This window comes from Maniola hyperantus, chromosome 19, assembly GCF_902806685.2.
Source record: "Maniola hyperantus chromosome 19, iAphHyp1.2, whole genome shotgun sequence".
Classification (NCBI taxonomy): domain Eukaryota; kingdom Metazoa; phylum Arthropoda; class Insecta; order Lepidoptera; family Nymphalidae; genus Maniola; species Maniola hyperantus.
The window spans coordinates 665,898-693,180 of record NC_048554.1 but is presented as its reverse complement, the minus strand read 5'-3'; the positions used below and the strand labels follow the sequence as shown (position 1 = coordinate 693,180).

At 36.6% G+C, this 27,283-nt stretch overlaps 5 protein-coding genes across 8 annotated transcripts; 2 read left to right on the top strand and 3 right to left on the bottom strand.

The window, feature by feature from the left end:
• Nucleotides 1-1,388: 1,388 nt before the first annotated feature.
• Sting (sting) lies at nucleotides 1,389-13,562 on the bottom strand. Of its 3 annotated transcripts, none has more exons than XM_069504972.1 (9): nucleotides 13,418-13,562; nucleotides 12,541-12,611; nucleotides 9,585-9,632; nucleotides 8,184-8,422; nucleotides 7,491-7,604; nucleotides 6,747-6,908; nucleotides 5,312-5,480; nucleotides 4,150-4,263; nucleotides 1,389-2,674 (listed from the first exon to the last, which is right to left on the bottom strand). In XM_069504972.1, the coding sequence occupies exons 2-9, from the start codon at nucleotides 12,608-12,610 to the stop codon at nucleotides 2,580-2,582; spliced, it is 1,011 nt and encodes a 336-aa protein (XP_069361073.1). In that variant the 5' UTR covers nucleotide 12,611; nucleotides 13,418-13,562; the 3' UTR covers nucleotides 1,389-2,579. The 3 variants fall into 3 exon arrangements, with proteins under 3 accessions (XP_069361073.1, XP_034835022.1, XP_069361074.1); XM_034979131.2 differs by having other exon boundaries at nucleotides 6,759-6,908; XM_069504973.1 differs by lacking the exon at nucleotides 9,585-9,632.
• A 1,315-nt stretch (nucleotides 13,563-14,877) lies between these two features.
• On the top strand, nucleotides 14,878-17,352 carry LOC117991533 (uncharacterized). Its single transcript, XM_034979133.2, has 2 exons — nucleotides 14,878-15,120; nucleotides 15,678-17,352. Exons 1-2 carry the CDS (start codon nucleotides 15,027-15,029, stop codon nucleotides 16,472-16,474), a joined length of 891 nt encoding a protein of 296 aa, XP_034835024.1. The 5' UTR covers nucleotides 14,878-15,026; the 3' UTR covers nucleotides 16,475-17,352.
• A 518-nt stretch (nucleotides 17,353-17,870) lies between these two features.
• Nucleotides 17,871-24,294, bottom strand: LOC117991530 (U5 small nuclear ribonucleoprotein 40 kDa protein). Its single transcript, XM_034979130.2, has 7 exons — nucleotides 24,271-24,294; nucleotides 21,712-21,846; nucleotides 21,180-21,306; nucleotides 20,124-20,327; nucleotides 19,477-19,719; nucleotides 18,520-18,698; nucleotides 17,871-18,066 (listed from the first exon to the last, which is right to left on the bottom strand). Exons 2-7 carry the CDS (start codon nucleotides 21,826-21,828, stop codon nucleotides 17,887-17,889), a joined length of 1,050 nt encoding a protein of 349 aa, XP_034835021.1. The 5' UTR covers nucleotides 21,829-21,846; nucleotides 24,271-24,294; the 3' UTR covers nucleotides 17,871-17,886.
• On the top strand, nucleotides 22,068-24,138 carry LOC117991534 (nucleoside diphosphate kinase 6-like). 2 transcript variants are annotated; one of them, XM_069504988.1, is made up of 4 exons: nucleotides 22,068-22,427; nucleotides 22,857-23,017; nucleotides 23,487-23,628; nucleotides 23,919-24,138. In XM_069504988.1, exons 1-4 carry the CDS (start codon nucleotides 22,219-22,221, stop codon nucleotides 24,022-24,024), a joined length of 618 nt encoding a protein of 205 aa, XP_069361089.1. In that variant the 5' UTR covers nucleotides 22,068-22,218; the 3' UTR covers nucleotides 24,025-24,138. The 2 variants fall into 2 exon arrangements, with proteins under 2 accessions (XP_069361089.1, XP_069361090.1); XM_069504989.1 differs by having other exon boundaries at nucleotides 22,071-22,427; nucleotides 23,487-24,138.
• A 146-nt stretch (nucleotides 24,295-24,440) lies between the features above and the next one.
• LOC117991532 (enkurin domain-containing protein 1-like) lies at nucleotides 24,441-27,210 on the bottom strand. Its single transcript, XM_069504976.1, has 4 exons — nucleotides 27,007-27,210; nucleotides 26,119-26,736; nucleotides 25,699-25,860; nucleotides 24,441-25,346 (listed from the first exon to the last, which is right to left on the bottom strand). The coding sequence occupies exons 1-4, from the start codon at nucleotides 27,038-27,040 to the stop codon at nucleotides 25,186-25,188; spliced, it is 975 nt and encodes a 324-aa protein (XP_069361077.1). The 5' UTR covers nucleotides 27,041-27,210; the 3' UTR covers nucleotides 24,441-25,185.
• Nucleotides 27,211-27,283: the final 73 nt, after the last annotated feature.

The window sequence follows — 27,283 nt, the reverse complement described above, 5'->3', positions numbered from 1 at the left end:
CGTCGTCTATCAAATTTGCAAAACACGTAGTCTGTTTGACAAACACAGCTGTACACCTTCAAGCATGTTTGACAAACAAATTTGAAAAACACGTAGTTTGCTTGACAAACGCATTAAACACGACCGCAGACGTTCAAATAATTTGACAAACATGTTTGACCGTTTACGGGGCACTTTATGCCTATATAATTTTAGACTATTATTTTAGATTGTTTTACAACAGACAAATCAAAATGTAAGCATATCTACTTATTTTAAAATTAAGGCGTTTGGTCCTCATAATTTACTTATTTCGTAATTTATATTTGGTATAATTTAGTATAAAATACCTACTTAAATTATACTTAACGCTAACATTTATCTCTTTTCCTGTAAGTTTCGCTTTGATTATAAATAATATTGTGGCTAATTCCGTTGTACACAATCTCTAAACTAAACTAAAATGGCATGTCTAAATATATTGCTATTCCTTTCATAATGTTGCTCGCGGAAAAGGATAGCACTAGATTTAGACTTGTTAATTTAGTTTAGTTTAGAAATTGTGTACAATAGAATATTATTACTCTAAACTATTTTGAGAAACTTAAAATGAAATGACACAATAATTTTGATTACAAATATATGATAAAATAAAATGTGAATTTTTTTAAATTTCTTATACATAGTTAAAAATGCAATAGACAGTCGTAATAAACATCTAAAATCCAACAGCTAATTATATATAAAAAATTATAATCAGTCTCCACATCGCTATCAGTGCTATAATCCTCCCGCAAATCACACCCCATGAGTTGTCTCAGTCAAACTCTAAGTATACATATTTTTTAATTAAGTATGTAAATTAATATTTATCTTATATCAGGAAGTAAAACAAACAAACAAAGATACAAATTTAAATATAGGCATTTGCTTAACTGCAATCACACCTAAATCAGACTGAGTTTAATAAACCCCTTTTTTTAGTCATATATTTTGAGCATATTTTAAAATAGAACTGTCTGTCACATTATGTGTCTTCAAAGCATAGAGATATAAAGAGTTGCCCTAATGTCCTATAGAAAATAGCGGATCGGAAACTAGCTCAAGCTTATCGATATTTTCATAAGTGTGTAAGAGACAACACTACATTTCAACATAACTATAAAAACAGTGTTTCGGCACAATCCGCCATTTGCTGTGCCAGAGTAAGTACTTGTTTTTCTTGTAAATAAATAACCTAATCTTTTGTTATGACAGCTGATTAGCTGATACTATGAACAAGCGCCGCCATTTTCTGTGCCAAAAAATACACGGTAAAACCGTAGGTATTTTCTCTCTATTAGTTTAAATACTCTTAGCTTTAAAGCTATAATAAAATATGTATACACACACACACACACACACACAATAAAAACGAACCGCACGCAACTTCAGCTGCTATCAGTATTACAGGTAGGTAAATTTTTGACTTTAAACATTTTTTACAACAAAAAAAATGGAATGGGTTTGATAAAACTATAACAACACAATGTTGATAAGATACGATAAAATCAATTAATTATAAACGTCATTTTATGACGTTGCATAATATCACAATTCAAAATTGTCATATTTTAAAAAAAATTAGGCGTCGAGGGACGCCTGACAGAAGCGAAGCTTCTACGGATTTGTCGGCGAAAGTAATTTTAAATTTTGAAAGTAACCAGATCGGTCCAATATGGTCTAATCCGGTTCGGTCTAGTCCAGTCCAGTCAACTCAAATATAGTAAGTCGCTATAAAAAAAGATACAGTGACATTTTACTGCCCGAATGCGGAGCCCAACGTCCGTAAAAGCTTCACTTCAAAAAGTATAAAAAGAAAACTAGAAAAACTAAACTAAAAATTCAAAAAATAAAATAAAAACCGACTACAATGACCACAAGTTTGTGGTTAAAAATTTAAAAATAATTAATTGATTATAAGTCCCGCAAATTGTTTTTTCTGCTGGAACCATGTCTCATTAACATCGAAATGACGTCAATTTAAGTAAAAATATACCATCAGCTCGAAACTTCAGTCTCGTGCTGACGTCACTATAATGGCGGCCACGCGCATTAGTAATTTTCTCCTTTTATGATGTCGGTTAAAAATAAAAAATTGTCATTCTTAGCTTTATTAATGAACAAAAAATTGTACTAAAACCATGACATAACTAAATTAAAAGAACTAAATACCACGCCATCTTTTTCTGTAAGTTACGTTATGAGAAGGAAAGCACCAATTTAAGTCCTATTTTTTTTAATTAAATAGAGCCCTTGACTGCAATCTCACCTGGCGGTAAGTGATGATGCAGTCTTAAGATGGAAGTTGGCTAACCTGTAAGGGGTATGGCAGTTTTTATTAAACCCATCCATCCCCCTTTGGTTTTAATACAGTTTAGTTAAGTTTCAGTGTACAACACAGTAAAATGTCAAACAAATGTAAAAATGTCAAACAATCAAAATAAAACAGAATAATATCAAAAGAAATCAAAACATAAAATAACTATAAAAATAGTTCGCTTGAACTATTTTTGACTAAAAATTTGACTTGAACTAAAAACTAATAAAAGTAAAACTTGTCATTCCCTCTTCATGATCATATTTTCAAAATCGGGCTCCAACTCTCGGATCTTGTCTAACAGTATGTCGGCCAAATTTTGATTTTTGTCAAGATCTGGAAACAAAATAGTTCAAGTCAATATTAATTAATTTTATAATATAAAATTAATTTTGTTTTTCAATTCAAGTTCAATTTGGGAAATTCCCCCATTAAGGGTGGTAAAATAGGGGGGGGGGGGGGGGGGGGGGGAAGATTTTATAGAAAGTTTTAACTATTGTTATTTTTACTTGTTTGAAACGAAGGTTCTTTCTAGGTATCAGATAAGAAAGGGTCCAACTAAATTCTCCCCCTAAGGGGGTGAAATGGGGGTTGAAATGTTATATGAAAATCCTGTGTTTTTTAAGTTAGAGATATGAAAACTGGCATTTAGGTATTCTGGGTACCGTGCCTTAAGGTGAGCTTGATTGAGTAGGTAAGTGAGGCCTATTGCAGCGGTAAATTTTCAGATCTCATGAGAAACCAGAAATTTTACGCGGACGAAGTCGCGGGCAACTGCTAGTTTTAATATATACAAACTTATGCTCCCGACTTCGTCCGCGTGGACTACACAAATTTCAAACCCCTCACCCCTCACCCCCTTAAATAAAATAAATAAAATAAAAAAAATAAAAAAGCCTTTATTGTCTAATACGTTAATTCCAATTATATCTCCTATTACAATAATTTATTTATTTTTACATCATTTTGATCATAAATTCATCGTATTCGAAACCATATCAATTCATAAAAATATATCAGTTCATTCATCGTCATAATAAAATTAGTTTCTAATGTCAAAATTTATGTTTATATGTTATATTTAAGTCCCTTATATATAGTAATATATTCAGTCACGCATTAGTCGCCTCAATGGCGTAGGCCTCCCCCAAATCTCTCCAAAGCTCCCTATCTCGAGCTTTCCTCATCCAGTCCGGTCCTACAATTTGGGCAAAAATATCCCGCCATCTCTTTCTTTGTCGTCCTCTTTTCCTTTTTCTGTTTCTCGGAACCCACTCAGTCACCTTTTTTGTCCATCTCATCTTATCCAACCTACAAATATGTCCAGCCCATTTCCATTTTAATTTTATAATAATTTTCCTTACATCTGTCAGTTTGGTCATCCTCCGAATCATTTTATTTCTTACTCTATCTTTAATCTTTAGTCCCAACATACTTCTCTCCATTTTCCTTTGACATATTGCTAGTTTCTCTTCCTCTTCCTTCCTTAGAGCCCACGTTTGACATCCATATGTCAAACATGGTAATATCGCGACCTCAAATAGTTTCTTTTTTATATGGACTTTTATTTCCCTGTTTTTCATTATCTCCTTATAGCTCCAAATTTTTTTTTTTTTTTTTTTTTTTTTTTTTTTTTTTTTTTTTTTTTTTTTTTTTTTTTTTTTTTTTTCACCCCCTTAGGGGTTGAATTTTCGAAAATCCTTTCTTAGCAGATGCCTACGTCATAATAGCTATCTGCATCGAATACTTAGCACTAGCACCGGTTCGGAAAGCAATTTCTAGTGAGTTGAGTCAGTAAATGGAATAGTTACCATCGTAAAACACGAGTTCGCACTTGTCGCGACTCTCGGGGTTCTTGTGGACGATGGAGCGCAGCGTGCTGCAGAAGTCGCGCACCAACGCCGTCGGCTCCACGTCCACCAGCTCTGTCAATGAATAACACCGGTCAAGTGCAAGTCGGGCTCGCACACCAAGTGTTCCGTACCGACGTACAAGAAATAGCACTTTTTAAATATTCATGGCGAACATTTTCTATTATTATTAAATTTTGCTTTGTAAAAATCTTTACTTGAAAGTGTCCAGAAATTAGTCAAAATAATGAGTTTGAAGGCTGTGATAGCCTAGTGGTTAGGACGTCCACCTTCTAAACGGATGTCGGGGGTTCGATCCCGGGCACGCACTTCTAACTTTTCGGAGTTATGTGTGTTTTAATTCATTAAATATCACTTGCTTTAACGGTGAAGGAAAACATCGTGAGGAAACCTGCATGCCTGAGAGTTCTCCATAATGTTCTCAAAGTTGTGTGAAGTCTACCAATCCGCACATGGCCAGCGTGGTAGACTAAGGCCAAAACCCTTCTCACTCTGAGAGGAGACCCGTGCTCTGTAGTGAGCCGGTGATGGGTTGATCATGATGATGGTGATGATGATGATGATGATGATGAATGAGTTTGACGTGAGCTACTCACAAATTAGCCCTTCTCACTCTGAGAGGAGACCCGTGCTCTGTAGTGAGCCGGTGATGGGTTGATCATGATGATGATGATGATGATGATGATGATGATGAATGAGTTTGACGTGAGCTACTCACAAATTAGTTATTATTTTGACTACTTTCTTAAACTGGACACTTTCAAGTAAACATTTTTATATAAACCTGTGAAGATGATATTGCTAGGGGCGAAATTTGAATGCCATAAGTCTACTTTGTCGCATTAGTTTGCAAATGGTGATAAACCAATTTTTTTTTACATATTAGCCATGTTAAATGACTAATATTCCCCTTTCCTCTCCAACTAAGCATCAAGCTTGTGCTAGGAGTAGGTACGACAATAGTGCAACGGGCGGGGTTTGAACCGTCGACCTTTCGGTTTTCAGTCCACTCCTTTACCCGTTGAGCTATTGAGGCTCTAATTAAATTTGAATTTCGCGGGCAGACCCGCGTCTTGGGCCTGAAAGGGGGGTTATAACTGACCTTCGTAAACAGTCTTCTTCTGAAGCACCCTGTATAGCGTGTGAAGAGGCGTCGCACACTCGGCCGCGAGGTATACAGGGCGCTTGTGTTTGCGGTAGATGACGTATGCCGAGTTGCGGTAGGTGCGGTTTTTGACACCTGCCACGTCCTTTTCCACCTCCTTTAGCGACTAAATCAAAATTAAAATTAAAAAATAAAAACTGACTTCGATACACAAACACTAAAAATTGAAAAATAATTTAATTTATTACCGAATATATAATGTATACAAGAGTTAATATAGTTCCATAATAATACTTTTTGGTGCCGGTGCCAATTAGCTTTAGCTGCGCGAATCGTCTAGACTTCATATTTTTATGAGACTCCACAATGGCACCTCATTGGCACCGACCCCAAAAAATATTATTATGGAACTATATTAACTCTTGTATACATAATATATTCGGTAATAAATTAAATTATTTTTCAATTTTTAGTGTTTGTGTATCGAAGTCGGTTTTTATTTTTTTTGTACAAATTTTTTATTTCACAATTTTTAGTGGCCCCATGGAATTATGCTATGACTGGTTAAAAATCTACTGTTTACTAAGCTATTACACTGATCGCGAGCAATTTACTCTTATCCGTTGAGGAGTTCCAGTATCTATCTTCGAAGATGTTCATCAGATCTTCACCAAATTGAAATGGGACCAACTTTGAACTATACTCTTTCAAACAAAAAATTTTCTCGTTTCTACCTAATTGGGTATTTGACTACCTATATCAAAAATAAATTATTTCTCAGTGATTATTAAATAGAGGGTCTTCCAAAATACGTAAAATCCACGTCCTTTGTTAATTTTAAGTGTAATAAACATTTTAAATTATCGATTAAACTAAAAAAAATACGTCATTATGATGTGACGTCACATTCTATTATTTCATAGAATACGCATACTGTGCGCGTTTTGACGTTTAATAAAAAGTTACTGATTTGACTAGTTGTCAAATATCGTATTCGAACCGCTAGAATACGGAACGCCATCCCGGCATCAGTTTTCCCCTCCAATTATAATATGGGTACCTTCAAGTCAAGAGTGAATAGGCATCTTCTAGGAGAGTATGCTCCATCTTAGGCTGCATCATTTCTTGCCAGCAGGTCTGTGGCCCTACCGCGGTTGTTTGACAGCTACAATGTCACGATCGCAATCATCTCTGATTGGTTAATGCTCGCTCACTATTGGCCACAATGCATTGTTGCAACAAGAATCGCACAAATTCAGCCAATCAGAACAATTGAGATTGTAATAATGATTGATGCAGGTTTTAGACAATCGCCCTGCAGATTGCAGCCAAGCACTGGTGTATAAATTTTAAAAAAACTTTACCATGGAAGGAAGTATTAAGAATTCTGACGATCGCCTTAAGAATATTCCTGAAAGAAACTACAACTGACCTGCTCACTAACCTGGCACGCCTCTAAGTACGGCAGGTCGGGGTTGGTCTTGTTGAAGTGCTTCAAGTCCGGGGGACAGTACAGCGACTTGGTGATGACCAGGAACAGTCTCTTCACCGGGAACACGACGCCCTGGTTAGCCTCGAAGATATTGATGTTCTCCTATAACCAAAAAAACCGTCTAAGTGCGAGTCAGGCTCGCACACTGAGGGTTCCGTACTACAGTCGTATTTTTTCGACATTTTGCACGATACTTCAAAAACTATCATGCATAAAAATATATAAAAATCTGTTTTAGAATGTACAGGTAAAGACCTTTCATATGATACCCCACTTGATATAGTTATCTTACTTCGAATATTGAAAATACTAATTATTAGTTCATGACCACAATTTAATTTTTTTGGTGTGACCTAACCCTAAATTCAGTTTCAACGGGAAGTACCCTGTAGGTTTCTTGACAGACAGACAGACAGACAACAAAGTGATCCTGGGTTCCGTTTTTCCTTTTGAGGTACGGAACCCCAAAAATCATGTAAGAAAACTACGTCTGTGACACTACTGGTTCGGAATGAAGATTCTACAGAGTAGAGCCGGCAAGAAACTCAGCAGTTAGGTAGGCTTTTCAAATTGTAAAAAGTTACAATATTATACTGCAAAAATACAACTGGTAATTACATTATCATGACTGAAAACACAATTGTCTTTGCCATTTTAATTTGAACACAACCTAGCCCTTCTCACCTGGAAGCCCACGAATTTCTCAGTCCCATCGCTGGGCATGATGTGCGCTAAGTAGCCCTCGTAGAAGCTGTACGCCATCCCCATGCCGTAGTTGATGGTGGGGTACGTTTGCTCCTGAAACATGGAGATGACTCTCAACAAGTTCAAAGTTTTCATAAAACGTAAACAAATTGAAAAATCCTATTACAATGTAAACGATTATTTAAATGATAAGCAAGCTTGGGAATGAGTTGCTTAACGACTTTGTGATAGTTCTAATAAGTGATCTTGTAAAGTGGTAATAGTAAAAAGAATACACGGTTGAGTTTGTTGTGTGCTCTTCTCAGACCTGGGCGCGTTTGGAACCCTTGTAGCTTAAGTTTTAAGTTTGCGTAATAATTATCACCACTGAGTATCTTACAAATCCAACATCTGGCTATCAAAAAGAACAATTTATTACCTATTTTGAATAAATCATTTGTCTTTTACTTTGACGTTGACAACGTTTCCGCTTGGAGCGCTGGCTGTAGATGTGAACACAAACATGAGCTTTAAAACAAGGCAGTTAAGATCCAGTTTACTATAACGCGAAAGTGTTTCAACACTCGAATACTATCAACGTTGGTGAGACATAAAATCTCGTACTAAGCGTACTGAGTATGATTTATGACTTAGTTCGCACGTTCATAACGGCTGAACCATAAGTATACGTACCAATTCTGGGTATTTAGTGAGCAGGTGCGCAATGAACATAAACAGGAAGTCCTCGCGCAGCACTCTCTGCCTGAAGTGCAGCAGACACGCGAGCGCGGCCGCCAGCAGCAGCACGTACGACTTGCAGCGCCGCCATAACGTGCTGAGGCTGGGCTTCTCCTTCGTTTGGACGATGCTGACGCTTAGCGAGCATCCCGCGTGGAAGCCTTTTATGAGTAGGATGTAAGCTGTGTAGCGAGCTGGAATGAAAAATCGGTCAAGTGCGAGTCAAGCTCGCGCAACGAGGGTTCCATACTGCAGTCATATTGCACGATAATACAAAAACTATGATGCATAAAAATAAATAAAAATCTGTTTAAGAATGCTGTACATTCTAAAACAGATTTTTATTTATTTTTAGAGACCTTTCATATGATACCCCACTTGATATAGTTATCTTACTTCAAAAATTGAAAATACTAATTATTAGTTCATGACCACAATTAAATTTTTTTCGTGTGATGTAACCACAAATTCACGGTTATCAGATTTTTCCCTTCATGTCTGTTATAAGACCTACCTACCTGCTAAATTTCATGATTCTAGGTCAACGGGAAGTACCCTGTAGGTTTCTTGACAGACAGACAGACAGACAACAAAGTGATCCTATAAGGGTTCCGTTTTTCCTTTTGAGGTACGGTACAATAAAAATCGGTCAAGTGCGAGTCGGACTCGTACACGAAGGGTTCCGTACCATCGTACAAGAAATAACACGTTTTTAATTTTTTTTAATTTTTACGGGGATCATTTTAAAATTTTTATTATTTGCTGTTATAGCGGCAATAGAAATACACATTCTGTGAAAATTTCAACTCTCTACCTATAAGTACGCGACAGGTCAAGATGGCAATCGGGGTGGGGACGCCCCGCACAGCCGCACATCCCCTGCACTAACCCAGCGTGCAGGTGCGGGTGTCCCTCGCCTCGTATCCCGATTGCCATCTCGAACTGTCGCGTACTATGTTATAGTTCACGAGATACAGCCCACTGACAGACAGACTAGGGTGAAATCTATAGAACGCCCTTAGCCTTTGCTTAGACTTAACCTTCAGTTAAAACGAGACAGATTTATATCGGCGATATAACGCTGTCTCATTTTAACAGTGTCTGAGCAAAGTCAAAGTGCGCTGTTTAGATCTTACACTTAATATAAGTCCCGGAAATTGCTAATGCGCGTGGCCGCCATTTTACTGATGTCAGCACTAGAATGAAGTTTCGAGCTGATGATATACTTTTATTTCGGCTGACGTCAAAATGACGTCATTTCGATGTTAATGAGACATGGTTCCAGCGCAATAGCAATTTGAAAACTTATAATAGGGTTGGGTACGGGACCCTAAAAAATACAATAAAGTCACTTACCAACAACCACGGCCCATTCCATATTCTCCAAATGCAAGCTCTGCGACCCTAGAATCAAAAATCATACCACTCGCGTCACCATCACGCACTCCAACCCCCAACCAAACCGCTCAGAATCGAAACCTTCCATACTCGCCAACTAAACTACTGTAACTAATAACTAACTAACTATTATAGCTGGGTGACGTTCATTATAAATTATAACAATGACATCTTTGTTTATACCAACAACGGGAGGAAACCAAAAAGCAATGCAGACCTTAACCTCGAAGGGGGAGGTGTAAGACAACTTCCTGTCTGTCAATGTACTGGACCACTGGGTCCAAATAAAAATACAGTGTTTGGTTTACCTAGGAATATATTGCTAGTATTGATTCAAATGTAACTATACGATTACGAACGGCTTTCTAACGGCAAAAATTAATAATAATAAGTAATCGATCCTATCTGTAAACCGTCGATAAGTTACTTGCCAACGTTGTTATTTGTCACAAATTGTATGGTCTTTTTGGACAAGTAACATTAATTTATCGACTGATTAAAGATAGATTTCAACCATAAATATATAAAAATAAGTCTTTTTTTAGGGTTCCGTACCTCAAAAGGAAAAATGGAACCCTTATAGGATCACTTTGTTGTCTGTCTGTCTGTCCGTCAAGAAACCTACAGGGTACTTCCCGTTGACCAGAATCATGAAATTTGGCAGGTAGGTAGATCTTATAGCTGACATTTGGGGAAAAATCTGAAAACAGTGAATTTGTGGTTACATCACACAAAAAAAATTACATTGTGGTCATGAACTAATAATAAGCATTTTCAATTTTCTAAATAAGATAACTATATCAAGTGGGGTATCATATTATGAAAGGCCTTTAACTGTGCATTCTAAAACAGATTTTTAGTTATTATTATTGATCATAGTTTTTGAATTATCCTGCAAAATGTCGAAAAAATACGACTGTAGTACGGAACCCTCACTGCGCGAGCCTGACTCGCACTTGGCCGGTTTTTTTTTTTGGGTCGGAATGACCCGTCTACTGCGTAGTACATAAAGATCGTTGGGTGCTTAATTATCTTAGTTGAACTAATTAATTGATAGGTTTAAAAGTAGTGGTATTGTCTTCCTCAAGAAACATTGTGGAAAGGATAGTTCTGTTTGAGAACCCGTTAGTTTCATTTTGTTTGACTATTTGTAAGCAATTTGACGAAAGTGGTATATGTATGTCTTCTCCTTAACATGGTGCTTAATAGCTAGGAACAGCTAATTTTAATATACAACGCGATAAAAAATTAGCACGACGTGGCATTCCTTAACAAAGACCATTGCTATTTTAAACCAACGGCCAAACTTCAAAATTTATTTTAGGCATTGCCTTATATATTATTTCGTATGGACAGGGCTATTGAACAAACAAAATGGCACCGACTCAGTGGTGCTTTAGCACCAATGCAACCTCAGTAACGTCTGGATTTCAAACGGGTCGTTCATTAGTATCTAAGAGGTGGCGCTAATTTATTTGGTTCCCGAAACCGTGAAAAATTTTGTTCGCCTGACCAAATCTTGTCCAAATCGGCTCCTGGCTTTTGTTTGGATATTAATTCTGAAAATCCTTACTTTTATTGGGGGATCCACATAATACAGAAAGCCTACAAGCAAAATTTCGTTTCTAGACTATGTTCTAGATCCAATAGTTTTAGGTGTACGCTGTCAGTACATGTCCAGTCAGTATTAAAAACTCCGTTTTACAATCGTGGTTTTTCAACATTTTGCACGATAAATCAAAAACTATTATGCATAAAATATATTTTATATAAAAATCTGTTTTAGAATGAACAAGTACCCTTTCATATGATACCCCACTTGATATAGTTATCTTACTTTGACAATTGAAAATACTAATTATTAGTAAACCACAATTTTTTTTTTGTGTGATTTGACCACAAATTCACGGTTTTCAGATTTTTCCCCAAACGTCTGCTATAAGACCTACCTACCTAGTACCTACCAAATTTCATGATTCTATGTCAACAGGAAGTTATACCCTATAAGTTTTCTCGACAGACACGACGGACAGACGGACAGACAGACAACAAAGTGATCCTATAAGGGTTCCTTTTTTCCTTTTAAGGTACCCTAAAAATATCTACGTCATATGTCATAGGCTACCATACAAATATGTAGTTCTATGACTACTTCGGAACGTATTTTCACGGACTCGGATCGGATGAGTGCGTAACCGCCCTTAGTATAGAAGTTATATTACTAACTAACCGTATTACTAATTTCTTATTTCCTAATATTTAATTATCCTATCCTATATAATTTATTCTAAAAATTGGTAACACCAGCAATTTACAGATCAGGTTGTCCTCTTTGGACATAGGCCTCCTCTAGACTTCTCCATTTTTTCCTGTCTAACGCCAATCCGCGCCAACCCTTTGGCAGGTCGTGGGAGGACGACCTTTTATATATACAGAAGAAGATATGGGTTGCGAAGCTGAAGTGGTAATGGGCATAGTTCGAAAAAGCGATAGATGTTGGGGTCTCAGGTGCTAGTAATGGCGACCTGGCACTCAAAAGCGCAGCGTTAGAAGACCCCTTAACTTAATTTACTTGTTTTGTGAATTGTGATCAGGGGTGTTACGAATATTCGCTTCGCATTAATTCAGACATCCGCATCGCGTGCCTCGCGCGTGTTTGCTAGTTGATATCTTCCTTCGCTAAAATCCAACCAACCACCGACCATCAAACCAACCACCAACCATCCAACCGACCAATCAAAAAGGTGTACAATGGTACCCAAAAGAGGTGTTAGGAATATTCACATCCGCATCCGCAAATGCGGACCATTCGCATTAAATCAGACATCCGCACTTGTCAAAAAATTGGCATCTGCAACAACCCTGATTGTTGATCACTTATATCATAAGACAGAATTACGATTTTCTAACTTACCCAAAGATATTCCAATCGCAAAAAGAATTTCTATGCCATAGATAAATATTTTATTATTATTTTTTACCATTCTGAAACAAATAGGTATTAAATTATAACAATATGCTGATTGCACAAAGTAGATAACAGGCTGTGGCTGATTGATAGTAAAATACCAAAAAAATCGTGAGTTTGAGTAGCTCTTAAAAGGTTCCATGCCATCCATGTTGGTTTGTCCTTCAATCACGTCGCAACGTAGCAACGGATCGGAGTGATTTTTTGCATGGATATAGGTAGTCAATGTACTCAGTGGATAGTGGCATAGGCTAGGTACCTACTTATCCTGAAAAATAAAAAAAAATGCTACGGGATTTCAATAACCTCAATCTACGGGAATGACGTCACGGGCATCAGCTAGGTAATCCTAATCCTAATCTTACTTAATATTATAAATGTGAAAGTGTGAATGTTTGGATGTTTGTTACCCAATCACGCAAAAACTACTGGACGGATTTGGCTGAAATTTGGAACGGAGATAGATATTGAAAAACGTAAATCTACACGGACGAAGTCGCGCATCAGCTAGTTTATAAAATAAGGCCTTTAAAAGATCGCCTCACGATCCGACCGGCCGGGTCATTAAAAATAAATAAATTCGTCTTTTGCCGCTTTTTATTTTATCGAAGTGTATAGCACGGCGTGGCCTGCTAGAACTAATCATAATAATTAATAATTATAAATAGTTTACTAATTATTCTTTAACGTTTAACATTTGTGTATTATATTGTGAGTAGCAACCATTAGCAAATTTTTATAAAATTGGAAACTAAAGGTAGGTACCTACTTAGACATCGATGTACTACTTAGGGAAAAAATTCAAGAAAATGATTATACATACTTTTCTGTGCAATTATTATTTTCCTAATTTATTGTTTTCAGTTTTATTTCTTCACAACTTGCGATTTAACTTAAAGGTATCATTTAAAAAGGGGAAATAGAACTCTTAATTTAGGTTGTTTATTTTTGCTAAACTTTTTTGCTTTTGTTTTCACAGACCAATAACATATAGGATATTTGTTTTGTTGTGAATTTTTTCTGTTGACCACAGATCAACTACAGATTTTGCATCTGTTCTCTTGGTTGTTCTCAGAGTTCTCACTATTTATCATAGTCATGTTTTTAAGTTAAGTGAGTGGAAGAAGTCTGTTGTGCCGACCCCACGTACAATGGGATAAGGTAAGGACGTAGACAGAGTAATAAAGGTAAATTGAAGTACTGTGTAACCGCGTATGAGATAGCGATATCACGACGTAACGATGAATAACACGACAATTTATTACCATTGTTTAGTAGTCAATATTTGTATTAACCGATCAACAATATTTGTATTAAACGTTTTTTATGTGAAAACAAGTAAATAACTAATGAGAAATACAATTACGCCACGAATTCTCAAAGTTTGTTTTGCAACTAAAGTTGCATTCTTTGTATGTATTCTTGAAAAAAACCAGTTACACGATAAGGGACAAAAAAAAGGTTAGCTGCGTCTCTGTTTATCACATTAGTAACTTTATCTGTGCTCTCTTTTTTGTGAATGAGAAAGCAAACGTTCCTGTATCTACCTTTATTACTCTATCTACGGGTAAGGAAGAAGAAGATTTTTTTAAGGCTGCTTCGCTGAGTTTCCCGTATATTCTGGGACTGTTAGAAGTAGCCCTATTGTGACACTTACTGGTAGAGCGAGATAGTTAAATGCATTTAAGCTCTTGTTAGAACGTGACAAAATGATTATGTTTTGTCCTTATCACCGTGGCCACTTTTTTTTGTTTGTCAAAATGTATTTGTACGTGAGTATTTGACAAACAACGTGAAGTGTAGAAGGAATGACATTTCACAAGTAAGAAAATCTGCTTGAGCGAGAGGGACTGAGGGGGGCCACGCCGCTAGTTGCAAATCTGACATATCTGTGCGTATATTCAATGTACTGTACTGTGCTGAGTTCTAACTAGCTTTGCATTCCAAAGCCAAAGTGTCTCTGTTGATTATAAAAATTCTTTGATTATAGCATATTATTATGATTGTGCTGTGGGTCAAAGACATAATAGACATTTGTCATGGATTAGGCTCAAAAGGGCTAGAGCCGTAAAACCAATTAATAATTTTTTGTCGTGGATTTTATTTTCTGGTGATTATATTATACTCTTTGGTTTTCTGTCAGTGATTTGTGATTTTATTTTTAGAATAATATTTAGTTATAAGCAATTTTGTATTTTTAGAATTTGTAAATTTTTGAAAGGCCTTAAAGGACTGTTATCCAGGGCCGTAAAATAAATTAAAAAAAAAAAAAAAAAAAAGATTTGTGATTTTAATAAAAACAATCGTTTTTAACCTACAGTAATTAACGCAGTTTAGCTAATATTTTGGGAAATGAAACGCTGATTTGTTTTTAAACGCCTATTTTTGTGTTTTAACTTTTAATCTAGACAGTCTAGACTAGGTATGTGAAAATGGCAGTTTGTAAATTTTTCCAACAAGGCAATTGCCGTTATGGGCATGGTTGCAGATTTGAACATATTTATGGTACAAAATATTCCTATCGAGGTAAGGATTTAAACGGATTTTAACATTTTACATTAAAGTCATAGATTAATAATTATTATTAGTCTCGCTCCATGATTAAAGTGTTGGTGACAGAAGGGTTGGCTCATTTTTCGCGCAATGGATCAGCCTGGAATCTGGATGTCCAGCGCGGAAATACAGCAAGCATTCTTGGCACCATTCCACGCGGGCATGATTTGTATAGTAGGTAGTTAGATAAGAGCTTTAAGTTTTATTATACCTGCCTAGATTAGTTATTGGTCTCGTTATGGGTACTTAAATAGATGTAAATAATATACCTAATAACTTCGTACCTATCTCTTAGAATATGGTTCCTATTATTCCATAGTGAGAACTTTTTCATTTCCTTTCCAAAGTTGTAAAACCTACCTTAAGTCAAAAACACTATGTTCTTACTGATAAGTCATAACTTATCAGTGAGAACTGAGAACATAGTGTCAATTGTAATGTCTAACCAGTAATTAAAAACATTGAAATGGTTTTTTATTTTAACAGCCATAAGTTATTAAAAAAAACTTATCTTTGCTATTTAATTTCAGCACCTCAAGTGGAGTCAACTAGAAGTAGCCAGCACGTCTACAATACCAACACATCTCGACAAGCCAGTTCAGCATCATCATTATTTCGGAGCGCAGTACAAAATACCTCTACATATTTTGACAATTCATCATCACATACATTTGCACAGGCTCAACCCACCAGACCGTCAGTCTTTGACAGATTAGGCCCACAGCCAGGCGATGTATTTAGCAACCAAAATAACCAAGCCAACCAGGCAAGGTCAATTTTTGCTCAAGCAAATCAAAGTGTGTTTGGGCAAACACATTCAACTCCTAATGTTTTCCAATCACATAACCAAACACCCAGTGTGTTCCAAACTCAAATACAACCTCCAAATGTGTTCCATACACAAAACCATACTTCAAATGTGTTCCAAACACAAAACCAAGATCCAAATGTATTCCAAACACAAAACCAAACTCCAAACGTATTCCAAACACAAAACCAATCAAGTGCTAAATCCCTATTTGCACAAGCCACCCAAAGCATGTTTGGCGAAAACCAACCAACTAATTCAGGTTTTGTTAATGAACAGAATAGATTATTAGCTAGTAATACAAACACAAACAACAGAGATGTATTTCAAATATCAAATAAACCCACATCCAATGTATTTGGTGTAAATGTGGTTCAAGTAAGTCAATTTAATGATGATGATATTTATAGTAAAATAGAGGAGTTGTCTAAAAGTGATATTGAAGCGTTTGAGAGTGAAGACTTTATATTAGGCTTTATACCAGAGTTACCACCACCTAGAGCTCTTTGTGTTATGTAGTCTGTTCACTTAGAAATATAATTTGCTTTAGAATGTGCCTTTTGGTCTTCCTGACCCATACTGCTGTGGTAATCGAAAGGGCAATAAGTCGATTTTTCGGTTTTTTTTTAAATCATAAATATCAATAGCTGGGTAGGTTATAATTATATAGAATGTTTGTCACACGATTTTGCTTTCTATGTGGCGTTTATGCCTCTATGTATCATAAAAATCGAGTTTAGTTTTTTCACCAACACAAAATATTGGCTGTTTTATTGAAACTGCTTTTCTGACTTCCCAACATCTCAATTACCATGACAGCATAGTTGAGTATTTCTATTTGAACATCATCATCATCAACCGAAAGACGTCTACTGCTGGACATAGGTCTCTCGTAGGAGTCACACTTGCCAAGGTTTTGTACTGCCAGGTTTGATGTGGTTTGTCCACATAATGGGTGTTCTTTGAACATACCTTAGTTATAATTGGACAGCATTGTAGGTTGTCCGAAACTTCTAGTACACTTACCGCCGTACCCAGAGTCGCTAATCGTTACTTAAGATTGAGTTAAAACGAGATAGATTTATGTGAGATATAGCTCTGTCTCGTTTCAACTAAACTTAAGTAACGATTAAGCGACTCTGAGTCTGGCTGTTAAAACTACTGGTTGTTTAGAAAGCAAACTAAACTAATGAAACAAATAATTTGTTTGCAAAAAAGGATACAATACCAACATTTAAGCATAAGTTTAGTTTGTTTTTGCACAACTAATTTCTGTACATTTAAAAACAAGTAAAAGCTCTCAAGTGATCTTTTTGTTTGGGACAACCTGTAACTAGCAATTTTAAGTTGTAAATGATTGTATTATAATAAATTATGTTTTAAATATTAATTAAGAAGTGTTATTTATACATTTCTCCCAATGTGGGTGTTTCTATAAACAAATGTATATAATAAAGGTGTGATCCTCCTCACCTCTAACTTTTCGGAGTTATGTGCGTTTTAAGCAATTAAATATCACTTTTACGGTGGTGGAAAACATCGTAAGGAAATCTACTGTACGCCTGAAACTTCACCATAATGTGTTCAAAGGTCTGTAAAGTGCAAATCCGCACAGTATAATGAAGTGCGTTTCAATATACTAACGCCATCTGCTGTGGCATTTGAAATTTAAAAAGTCGTATCAGATTTCCATTTGAAAATTCGCGTCCTTCAACTGGTAGGTTTTGGGTATTTATTTACTATGGGGTGTATAATAATATAATTAATGGAGTGAGATTTAATATACTTCTAACGCCATCTCTTTCGGCATTTGAAATTAAAAACGTCAAATCCGGTTATGTTCATAGTACGTCTTCCAACTGGAGGGTTTTGTTATTTTTTTAAATGATGGGGTTCATAATAAAATTGTGCCATATTTAGTAGTAAAAAGTTTAATTATCAATTTCGCCCAAGTATATCTGCTTGTCGCTGGACGCGGAGAGCACGACGGGCTCCGCGCGGTGGAAGTGCACGTCGTTGACGGAGCCGTTGTGGCCGGGCAGCTTGTACAGCACGCGCCGCGACGTCGTGTCCCAGATGTAGAGGAAACGGTCCGAAGAACCGGCGGCGACCTGGAAAACATAATATTATAGAAGTCCCGCAAATTGCTAATGCGCGTGGCCGCAATTTCAGTGACGTTAGATAGATAGATAGATAGATAGATAGAAATACTTTATTGCACACAAAAAAATTTACATAACTATTACAAAAAAAACTAAAACTAAAAAAAAATACGTTAGCACTAGACTGAAGTTTCGAGATGATGGTATATTTTTATTTCGGCTGACGTCAAAATGACGTCATTTCGATGTTAATGAGGGTGAGATCTATAGAGCGCTTGGTATGAGAAGAAGCCCACAACAATGTTTCATCACTGAAACATCACAGGCGGGATAGGAATATTGTCGTAAAGAAACTACCATTTTCCAAGTTAGTCCATTTCTATATTAGACTGTATCATCACTTACCACAGCGTGAGATTGCAGTCAAGAACCAACTTGTAATGGAATTTAAAAAAATATTACCTTAGAGCCATCTGGTGACCAGGCGCAGCGTAGCAGGTTCTTTTCGAAATTGTGTTGGTGCCCAGACATTAGTTTAACACATCTCTCTGATGGAGCGAAGGGTCTGACGTCCCATATCCTTAATGTGTTGTCCATTGAGTTAGATAGTAGGTACGAGCCGTCGTACGAGAGAGACATGCCTGGAATTCGTACATAATGATATAAGTACCGCAAATTGCTAATGGCGTGGCCGCCATTTTAGTGACGTCAGCACTAGACTGAAGTTTCGAGCTGATGGTATATTTTTACTTAAATACACGTCAAAATGACGTCATTTCGATGTTAATGAGACATGGTTCCAGCGCAATAGCCATTTGCGGGACTTTTACATGTCACTAAGCAGTCCATTAATGCACAGTACTACCACTTTCGCATAAGTCTCATCGGCAAAATACCGAATGTATACCAATGCAATACAGTACGCTTAGTACGAGATTTTATATCTCACTAACGTTGATACTTTGTATTCGAGTGTCGAAATATTATAGTAAACTGGATTTAAATTGCCTTATTTTAAAGCTCAAGTTTATCTACACATCTACAGCGAGCGCTCCAAGCGGAAACATTGCGAAATTAAAATCTTGACTTCAACTCAAGGCTCTTTAGGTCCATTTTACGTTGACGGTATTGTGTTTCGACTCTCGAATTCTAGCAACGTTTGATGAGACGTAAAATCTTATACTAAGCGTACTGACCTTATTGGCATTGCTTGACGTTAGGATTTTAAAGACAAGAACAAAAGAGACTCGTGCTATCTCGCTCATAATTCACGCGTACAAGTGGCGCGTAGGGAACAACCAATAAGTTTTTTCAAACTTTTTATTAACGATTGAAAAACTAAAACAATCGAATAAAAATCGACAATCGATTGTTTGATTAATTCGATTGTTCAAACTCCATTCAAAAGATTTTCCTCACCAGTGATAGTGTCTGTGTGTCCTTTAATCTTATAAGATATTTGATTATTCCTAATGTCCCACACTTTGATGATGTTGTCAATGCCTCCGGATATGATCTTCTCTGCGGTATCATTGAACAGCACAGATGTGACTGGGTAGCCGCTGTCGAAGGAGGCTACGGGGTTTCTCTTTCTAGCGTCCCATAATTTGATGGTGTTGTCGTCTGATGCTGATACTATTAGTTCTGGGCCTCTTCTTGCACCTGAAATGTTATATGTGTATACAACGTTAGGTTCGCAATACGCAATAGTATACGCAAAACCTGAAAGTAGTTTGTTCAGAATCAGTAACAGAATCGATTGCAATCATTTTTAGTATGGATTATATTTTGACTACAAAATACTTTTAGTCAACGATCTTATAACTTCGTAAATTTTCACTAAATTATTTTGAAATTTTGTATATTAAGTAAGTAAGTAAGTCCCGCAAATTGCTATTGTGCTGAAACCTCATTAACATCGAAATGACGTCATTTTGGCGTCAGCCGAAATAAAAATATACCATCAGCTCGAAACTTCAGTCTAGTGCTGACGTCACTAAAATGGCGGCCACGCGCATTAGCAATTTGCGGGACTTATAGTTAGTTAATGAAAGTTTTTAAGTTACCTGAAACAGAATTAACGAAATTGGCGTGCCCCTTCAGTTTCTTGATCCTCAGTCCGGTGGGCACGTCCCACACCGCCACCGTGTGGTCCGTCGCGCCCGTGTACATGTGGGCGCCGTCCGGGGAGAAACAGAGCTCCATGATGGCGCCAGTGTGGCCCTTCATTACCATTATGTTTTCACATTGCCCGTACACTGTCCAGAGAACTGGAAAAAATATCATCTACAATGAACCAAAAGCTTAATCAGTACCCTTATTATAAATGCGAAAGTGTGTTTGTTTGTTGGTTTGTCCTTCAATCACGTCGCAACGTTGCAACGGATTGACGTGAATTTTGCATGGGTATAGACTATAAATAAATACCTGGAGAATAATGTAGGCTACTTTTTATCCCGGAAAATCAAAGAGTTCCCACAGGATTTTTAAAAACCAAAGTATTTATTAAACCCATACCCCTTTGGTTACTACATGGCATCGTACCGGAATGCTAAATCGCTTGGCGGCATGGCTTTGCCAGTAGGATGGTAACTTACCACGACCTTACCAAGCCTCCCACCAGACCAGAATTTTAGAAATTATAAAATTCCAAACCACTGCCGGGAATCGAACCCGCGACCTCCCACTAACAAGACCACAGTGATTGACACTGGGCCAGGTAGGTTTTTATGTGGATGTCCACTGCTGGATGTCCACATGACATAACACATCATTCATCATCATTATCCATCAATTAACGTGCATCCCGGGGAAGGAGTCTTTTTGTCCTAGAAAATCAGACTTTTCACAGAGTTCTTATAAACACATTGGTGAAATGGCAAGCATCATCTTTTTGGTACAGAGATAGCTTGCATCCTGGACCTGGACATGGGTCTAGGCTACTTTTTATCCTGGAAAATGTTTTTGTAAACTAACACACATGTTAAAGAATGGGTTTCTTCACATGCACCTTTTAAAACTAAACAAAATGACATCAAAAACGAATATCCAAAAAAATTACTTAGCTGATTTTGCATGTACAGCGATGGTATGTTATGAATATTTGAGTAACTTAAACTCACGTATCTGCCTGTCAAAGCCAGCCGAGGCTAAATGTTTCCCTTCAGGGTGGAACTTGGCTGTGAAGATCTCACCCTGATGCCCTTCTAGTAACATTATAGGAGCATAGAGACTCGATGTTCTTGGCACCTGAAATATTTTTTCTTAAATAAAAAAACTTGACTAAGCATTTATGTGTGGGTAGGTAACCAAATCATTTATTTAAGCAAGTCTAGTGTAGGGCGCCCTCCAGCACGATGGACCGAAGTTATACAGAGACTGGCGGAAAGTGGCTGGATGAGGAAGGCGTCGGGTGTGGTCAGTGGTGGCGCTCTTTAGAGAAGGCCTATGTCCTACAGTGGACGTCCACAGGCTGATGATGATGTAGCATTTATATAAGTACCTACAGTTGTCATTAAAAACTAGCACAGGATTTTCAGCCGAAACAACAAAGCTGGTCATTATTAAAAACTATGCAACAGCATATAAAACCGAGTTTGTGTATGGAATTTAAATTAAGTGAAATTGTTAAAATAAGTATTTGTTTACACTTACCGAAGAGGTTACCACAGCTTTTTCTCTCGTTCCGATAACCGATATTTCATGTCGGGTTTTCTTCGCGGGCACGACCGAATATTCATCTCCTCTTCTTTTGATTTCCATTTCGGGCATTATCAGCTTTTATTTTATCTAAAAATTCCACCACTTGTAAGTCACTTCAGCATCAGCAAATAATTTACAAAACAAATTGTTTTGACTTTTTACTTTTTAAAAGACTGAACACAGACCAATAACATACAGGACTGAAAACAGCAGATTGGACATGGATTCTAGGAATTTAAAAATCATAGAGAAAAAGATAATAGTCCGAATAATCAACCATGGTGCAACACTAAAAATTGGTTTCAAACGTCACTCAGCGATTGTTCGTCTATGGTCTAAAATTCAAAATTTAAATGTCAACAAAATGAAAATATTTCAAATGTGAATTTCCATTAAAAACTTTAAAAATATGAGTTCAATAATTAATAGCTTAATGCCTTACATTTCAATAATCTAAAAATGCCAAAACTCCAACTAACACTGGCTATCATAAAGCCACACGCAGTCAAGAACCCGGTCGCTCTCTCATACATAAGAAATGTTATTAAGGATAACTTTATCGTTATTAAAACTAAAAGAATGATTTTAGACACTGAGGCAGCGGGGAACTTTTACAAGGAACACGTTGAGAAGTTCTTTTACAACCGTTTAGTTACATTTATGGCAAGGTTAGTATATTTTTGGTTATATCTTGGACCTCATACCTCAAGCATAATAACAGCTTAGCAGTGTTAAAATTACATAACTCTGTAGCCAAAAATCGCCAATACGAATCCCCAGCAGTAGCTACTGACCACCGCTCGATTTATTTAAAATAAGTACCTAATCATATAAAAACTCTTAAATACAACCTGTAAACAATCTTCTAAATATATAAAAGGAAAAGGTGACTGACTGACTGATCTATCAACGCACAGCTCAAACTTCTGGACGGATCGGGCTGAAATTTGGTATGCAGATAGCTATTATGACGTAGGCATCAGCTAAGAAAGAATTTTTGAAAATTCAACCCGTAAGGGGGTGAAATAGGGGTTTAAAATTTGTATAATCCATGCGGATGAAGTCGCGGGCATAAGCTAGTTTTTTTATAATTCCAGTGGCAGCATAGATCTGCATGTAATGGGGCACACACAGGCAGTGGAGGTGTGGCGACGGATGCTAGGACCAACTAAAGTGTACAGGGCACAATTCCAAGAGCCCTACTGTCTGAGAGGCTTGTTTGGAATTTCTGATACAAGGAATGTTGCTCATGGCTCAGGTAAAACATTTTTCTTTATATCCAATGATATTGTCATCATGATCAACCCATCACTGGCCCACTACTTTACTGAGCACAGTTCACAGGTTTCCTCTCAGAATGAAAGGGTAAACCTGCATGAGGTTTCCTCACGATGTTTTCCTTCACATTAAAGCAAATGTTATTTAATCCTAATAATATTATAAATGTGAAAGTGTGGATGTTTGGATGTTTGTTACTCAATCACGCAAAACTACTGGACGGATTTGGCGGAAATTTGGAATGGAGACAGATTATACCCTGGATTAACCGCCAAACTAGGATTCTCTGTGCTATGGGAAGCTATTTATATGCTTAAAACACACATAACTCCAGAAAGTTGGTGTTCCCAGGATCAAACCCCAGACCCCCCTTACCCACTCCCCGAATAGAAGGCAGATGTCTTAACCACTGGGCTATCACTGCTTACATATCATTATTTCTGTTACAGATTCTGAATCATCAGCAGAAAGAGAGATAAAGTTCTTTTTTCCAGAGTTTTCCTTCTATAACTGGCACACCAACGATGAGGTCCGATATAGAAAAGGCCCCATTGTATTCAACAATCATCTGTTCCAACACGTCAGAAAATTGTAGTCACCTATGTACCTTCCAAGCTTGAATATAGTAGCCGTTAGGAAATATTGTACATTGACCTTTAGAAAGAGATTTCGGCTTTGTAGACTGTTGTCCCTGTCACTCATACTTATGTAACGTTTTGTCTGTCTGAATGACAGAGACAATGATCTACCAAACCACTATTTCTTTTTAAAAGTTGATGTACAATATTTCCTGCCGAGTACTGTACTTGGCAATGCTTATTAAATCTAAGTAGCTCCTTAACTTTAAATTATTGTAATGTTCACTAATTTATGGTTTCTAGTACGGTTCGTGAGATACAGCCCGCTAACAGACGGATTGGCAGACAGTCAGACAGCAGAGGCTTAGTAATAGGGTCGGATTGGCACCCTTCGTGTACAGAACCCTAAAAAGGACGTTTTACCCATCGACTCGTATCGTTACCTTTTGTTATGGTTATTATTATTATAGATAGTAGTTACAATTTTATTAAGATTTACGGAATAAATGAATATTAAATTATTTTAGTGCATTTTATTATGATTAAAAAAAATTGTTAGAACCTAAACATCCTAACTCATATTTATTTTGGTAATTTAGGATTTCTATTTCATTCAAAAATTTATTCAAATCACAAAATGACAAAGGGGCCTTACCTTAGGGCCTTGTGTTAAGGCCCCCTATTTTTTCTCATTAGTTCATATTACAGTAAATAATAATTCAGCTTTCTAGCATGTTCCAGACCGTCGACTGCTCGAAAATACGACGAAACGCTTCGAGATGTTTAGTTTTGCTCGTCTTGGCAGCTGATTATGCTATTATTAGTTACCAGTACACTGCTTATGTTATGTACCTATTAGTTGCCCATAACTATTTGAATGTCCAGTAAATCTATCTACGATTTTGTGATTGCAATATTCTAAAAATCAAATTAATGAGAAAATCAAATTAATAGCACATGTATTTAAATCCAAAAGTAAGTAATAAATACAATCACTGTAAATCATACAAATACATATATTATTACAAGGACCATACAATAATATTACAATATGTACTAAATTACAATAATAATTAACTCACCATTGAATTATGGTAGGTACCTATCACAATGATATTATTGTCATAGTAACTAGAAATTAAATTTTAGATACATGACGAAAACAAACACTAAGAAACACTTTTTAAATGAAAACTCAAGTAATTTCACAGTTTAAGAAAAACATTGAAATAATGTTATATTTCATACATTGAAACAAAATTAATACTGGCTTATTTACAAAAATTAAGTAGGTACATAGTTACATACTTCACTAATATCTATATCCCGCAAATTGCTATTGTACCAACCATGTCACATTAACATCGAAATGATGACATTTTGACATCAGCCGAAATAAAAATATACTATCTCGAAACTTCAGCCTAGTGCTGACATCACTAAAATGGCGGCCACGCGCATTAGCAATTTACGGGACTTATAAATAATATAATTTTGATATTATTCATAGGAAACATACTTAACACTAGCAATTTTCAATCTCCCAAGTATTTCAGATATAAAACTCCAGTCATTCTCCTATCTTAACAAACACTTTGGGTCTAGAAAACACTTTAATGCCCTCTTCTAGTTTGGCTAACTGCTTTTCTAGCTCCATTTTTCGGTTCCTCATTCTAAGCGTGTCAGTTTTAACTGGCATTTTGTTTAATTCACTTACTAACTCGGCAAAACCTGGAAGCATTCAAATTTTTTATTAAATACAATAACCCCCAGAAAGTTTCTCTCTAGCTTTTCACAGCTTATCTGTTTGACAGATTTTGCATTTCTTAGATAAACATAGGTTACTTTTTATCCTGGAAAATCACAAGAAGAAGACTATATCCATCTCTGGGATGCAAGCTATTTCTGTATCAGAATGGGCTCTGAAAGAACAGACATATTATGTTCGCATTTATAATAATATAGTATAGACCAGGCTGGCAAGTGTCAATGTGACTTGCGTGCCACCTATTGTATGTTGATTACAATTTGTCAGAAATTTTCCCGCAAGTTCTAACAACAACTGTACACAACTAATACTCACTATTCCTAAGCATGCGCAGTGTCTCCTTCCTCTCCACATCAGGCAGGGGGACGTGTCCCTCAGGACAGTCTGCATGCACCTCACTTGCATCCTCTCCTACCTTGTCTTTGGCTATTTCCTTCCGCTCGCGCAGGTACTTTGGTAACACCCCTTTTTGATATCCTGGGTAAAAAATGCGATATCATTAGGTTCCACACCTCAAAAAAATCCACAGAGGTTTTTAGATTTTACCCCTTACATGTGCTATAAGACCTGCCAAATTTCATGATTCTAGATTGAGGGGAAGTACCCTGTAGGTTTCTTGACAGACAGACAACAAAGTGATCCTATAAGGGTTCCGTTTTTCCTTTTGAGGTACGGAACCCTAAAAAGGTATTTTTCAGCTTTAGTCATCATTATCATAATCAATATAATCCTCACCAGAAGGTACGTATGGATCCTTATCCTTCCTTTCTAAGATAGCATTTAGCCGACTACGGTTCTTCTCCTCCATAATATCATCTGCCATTCGTCTCGGAGAGTGTTGTCTAGACCGTGAAGAGCTATGCCCCACGGAGTCCCCACTGGCCTTCAGCTTCTCATGGTCACTCTCCCTTGAGGGGTACAGTACTGTCAACTTTGTGTTTTCAGTCAGTTTCTGAGATAAATTGGACTCTACAGTTTGACAACCTATATCTCTTAACCGTCCAGAAGAATGGGATGATTCAGCATCGTCATACACTAGTTCTTCCTGCTGTTGTGATCGCAACTCTTTCCTCTTCAAAAATTCTGCCATATCACCCTTTTTTATTCGTACATCAGTGTATTTTTTCCGTAAATTTGTCGAGTTCGATTTGCCAGTGTTTAAAGCAGCTTTGCCGCTCTTATTCGATGGTGCAGACTTCACCTGATCTAAGTTGGTGGTAGCGTCGATCTGGGCGCCAAATCTCGGTGGATTCGCTGATTTCAAAGTAAATTTAGACTCTTTGGGCGATTTCCCCTGAATTAATTTGAGTTGCTTCATGTTTTCTCTTATAAAATTCTTTTTTTGCTCCTTTTCTGAAAGCAAAAAGTAAATAGTATATATGTTTAGGTATCACTCAACACTATTTAGGTACTCTGCATTAATTGTCTAGCTAATCCAATGACTTCTGTGTATACATATAAGTCATTGAGCTAATCGGTAAAACTGGCCAATGAAGATTTCTGAAATGGCAACAAACCTACATAAATTCTGCTTGCTGCAGTTTTATTGTTTACTGTCCTCAATAACATAATTATTATGTGCTTCTAATTACATTTTTAAATGTAACGCAAAAGCTCACTTACTTGGTTCAGGAAATATACCCTTCAAAGTATACATTTTAACTGATAACAACAAACACTGAGTTCAAAAAATTTACACTCATCATTTAGCGTCTATTATAAAGTATACACTTTTCTAAACAATATTATATTTTCCTCATGTTGCACTGTGAATATTTTAAGAAATTAAGATCGGCTATATTTTCCTTTAAATTTCGTTCCGTTTTTGTCACTTTTATTTTTCAAATAACTGTCAAATAGCTGGCCCATAGACAAAGTTCTATCTGGCCACTTTTGTTTT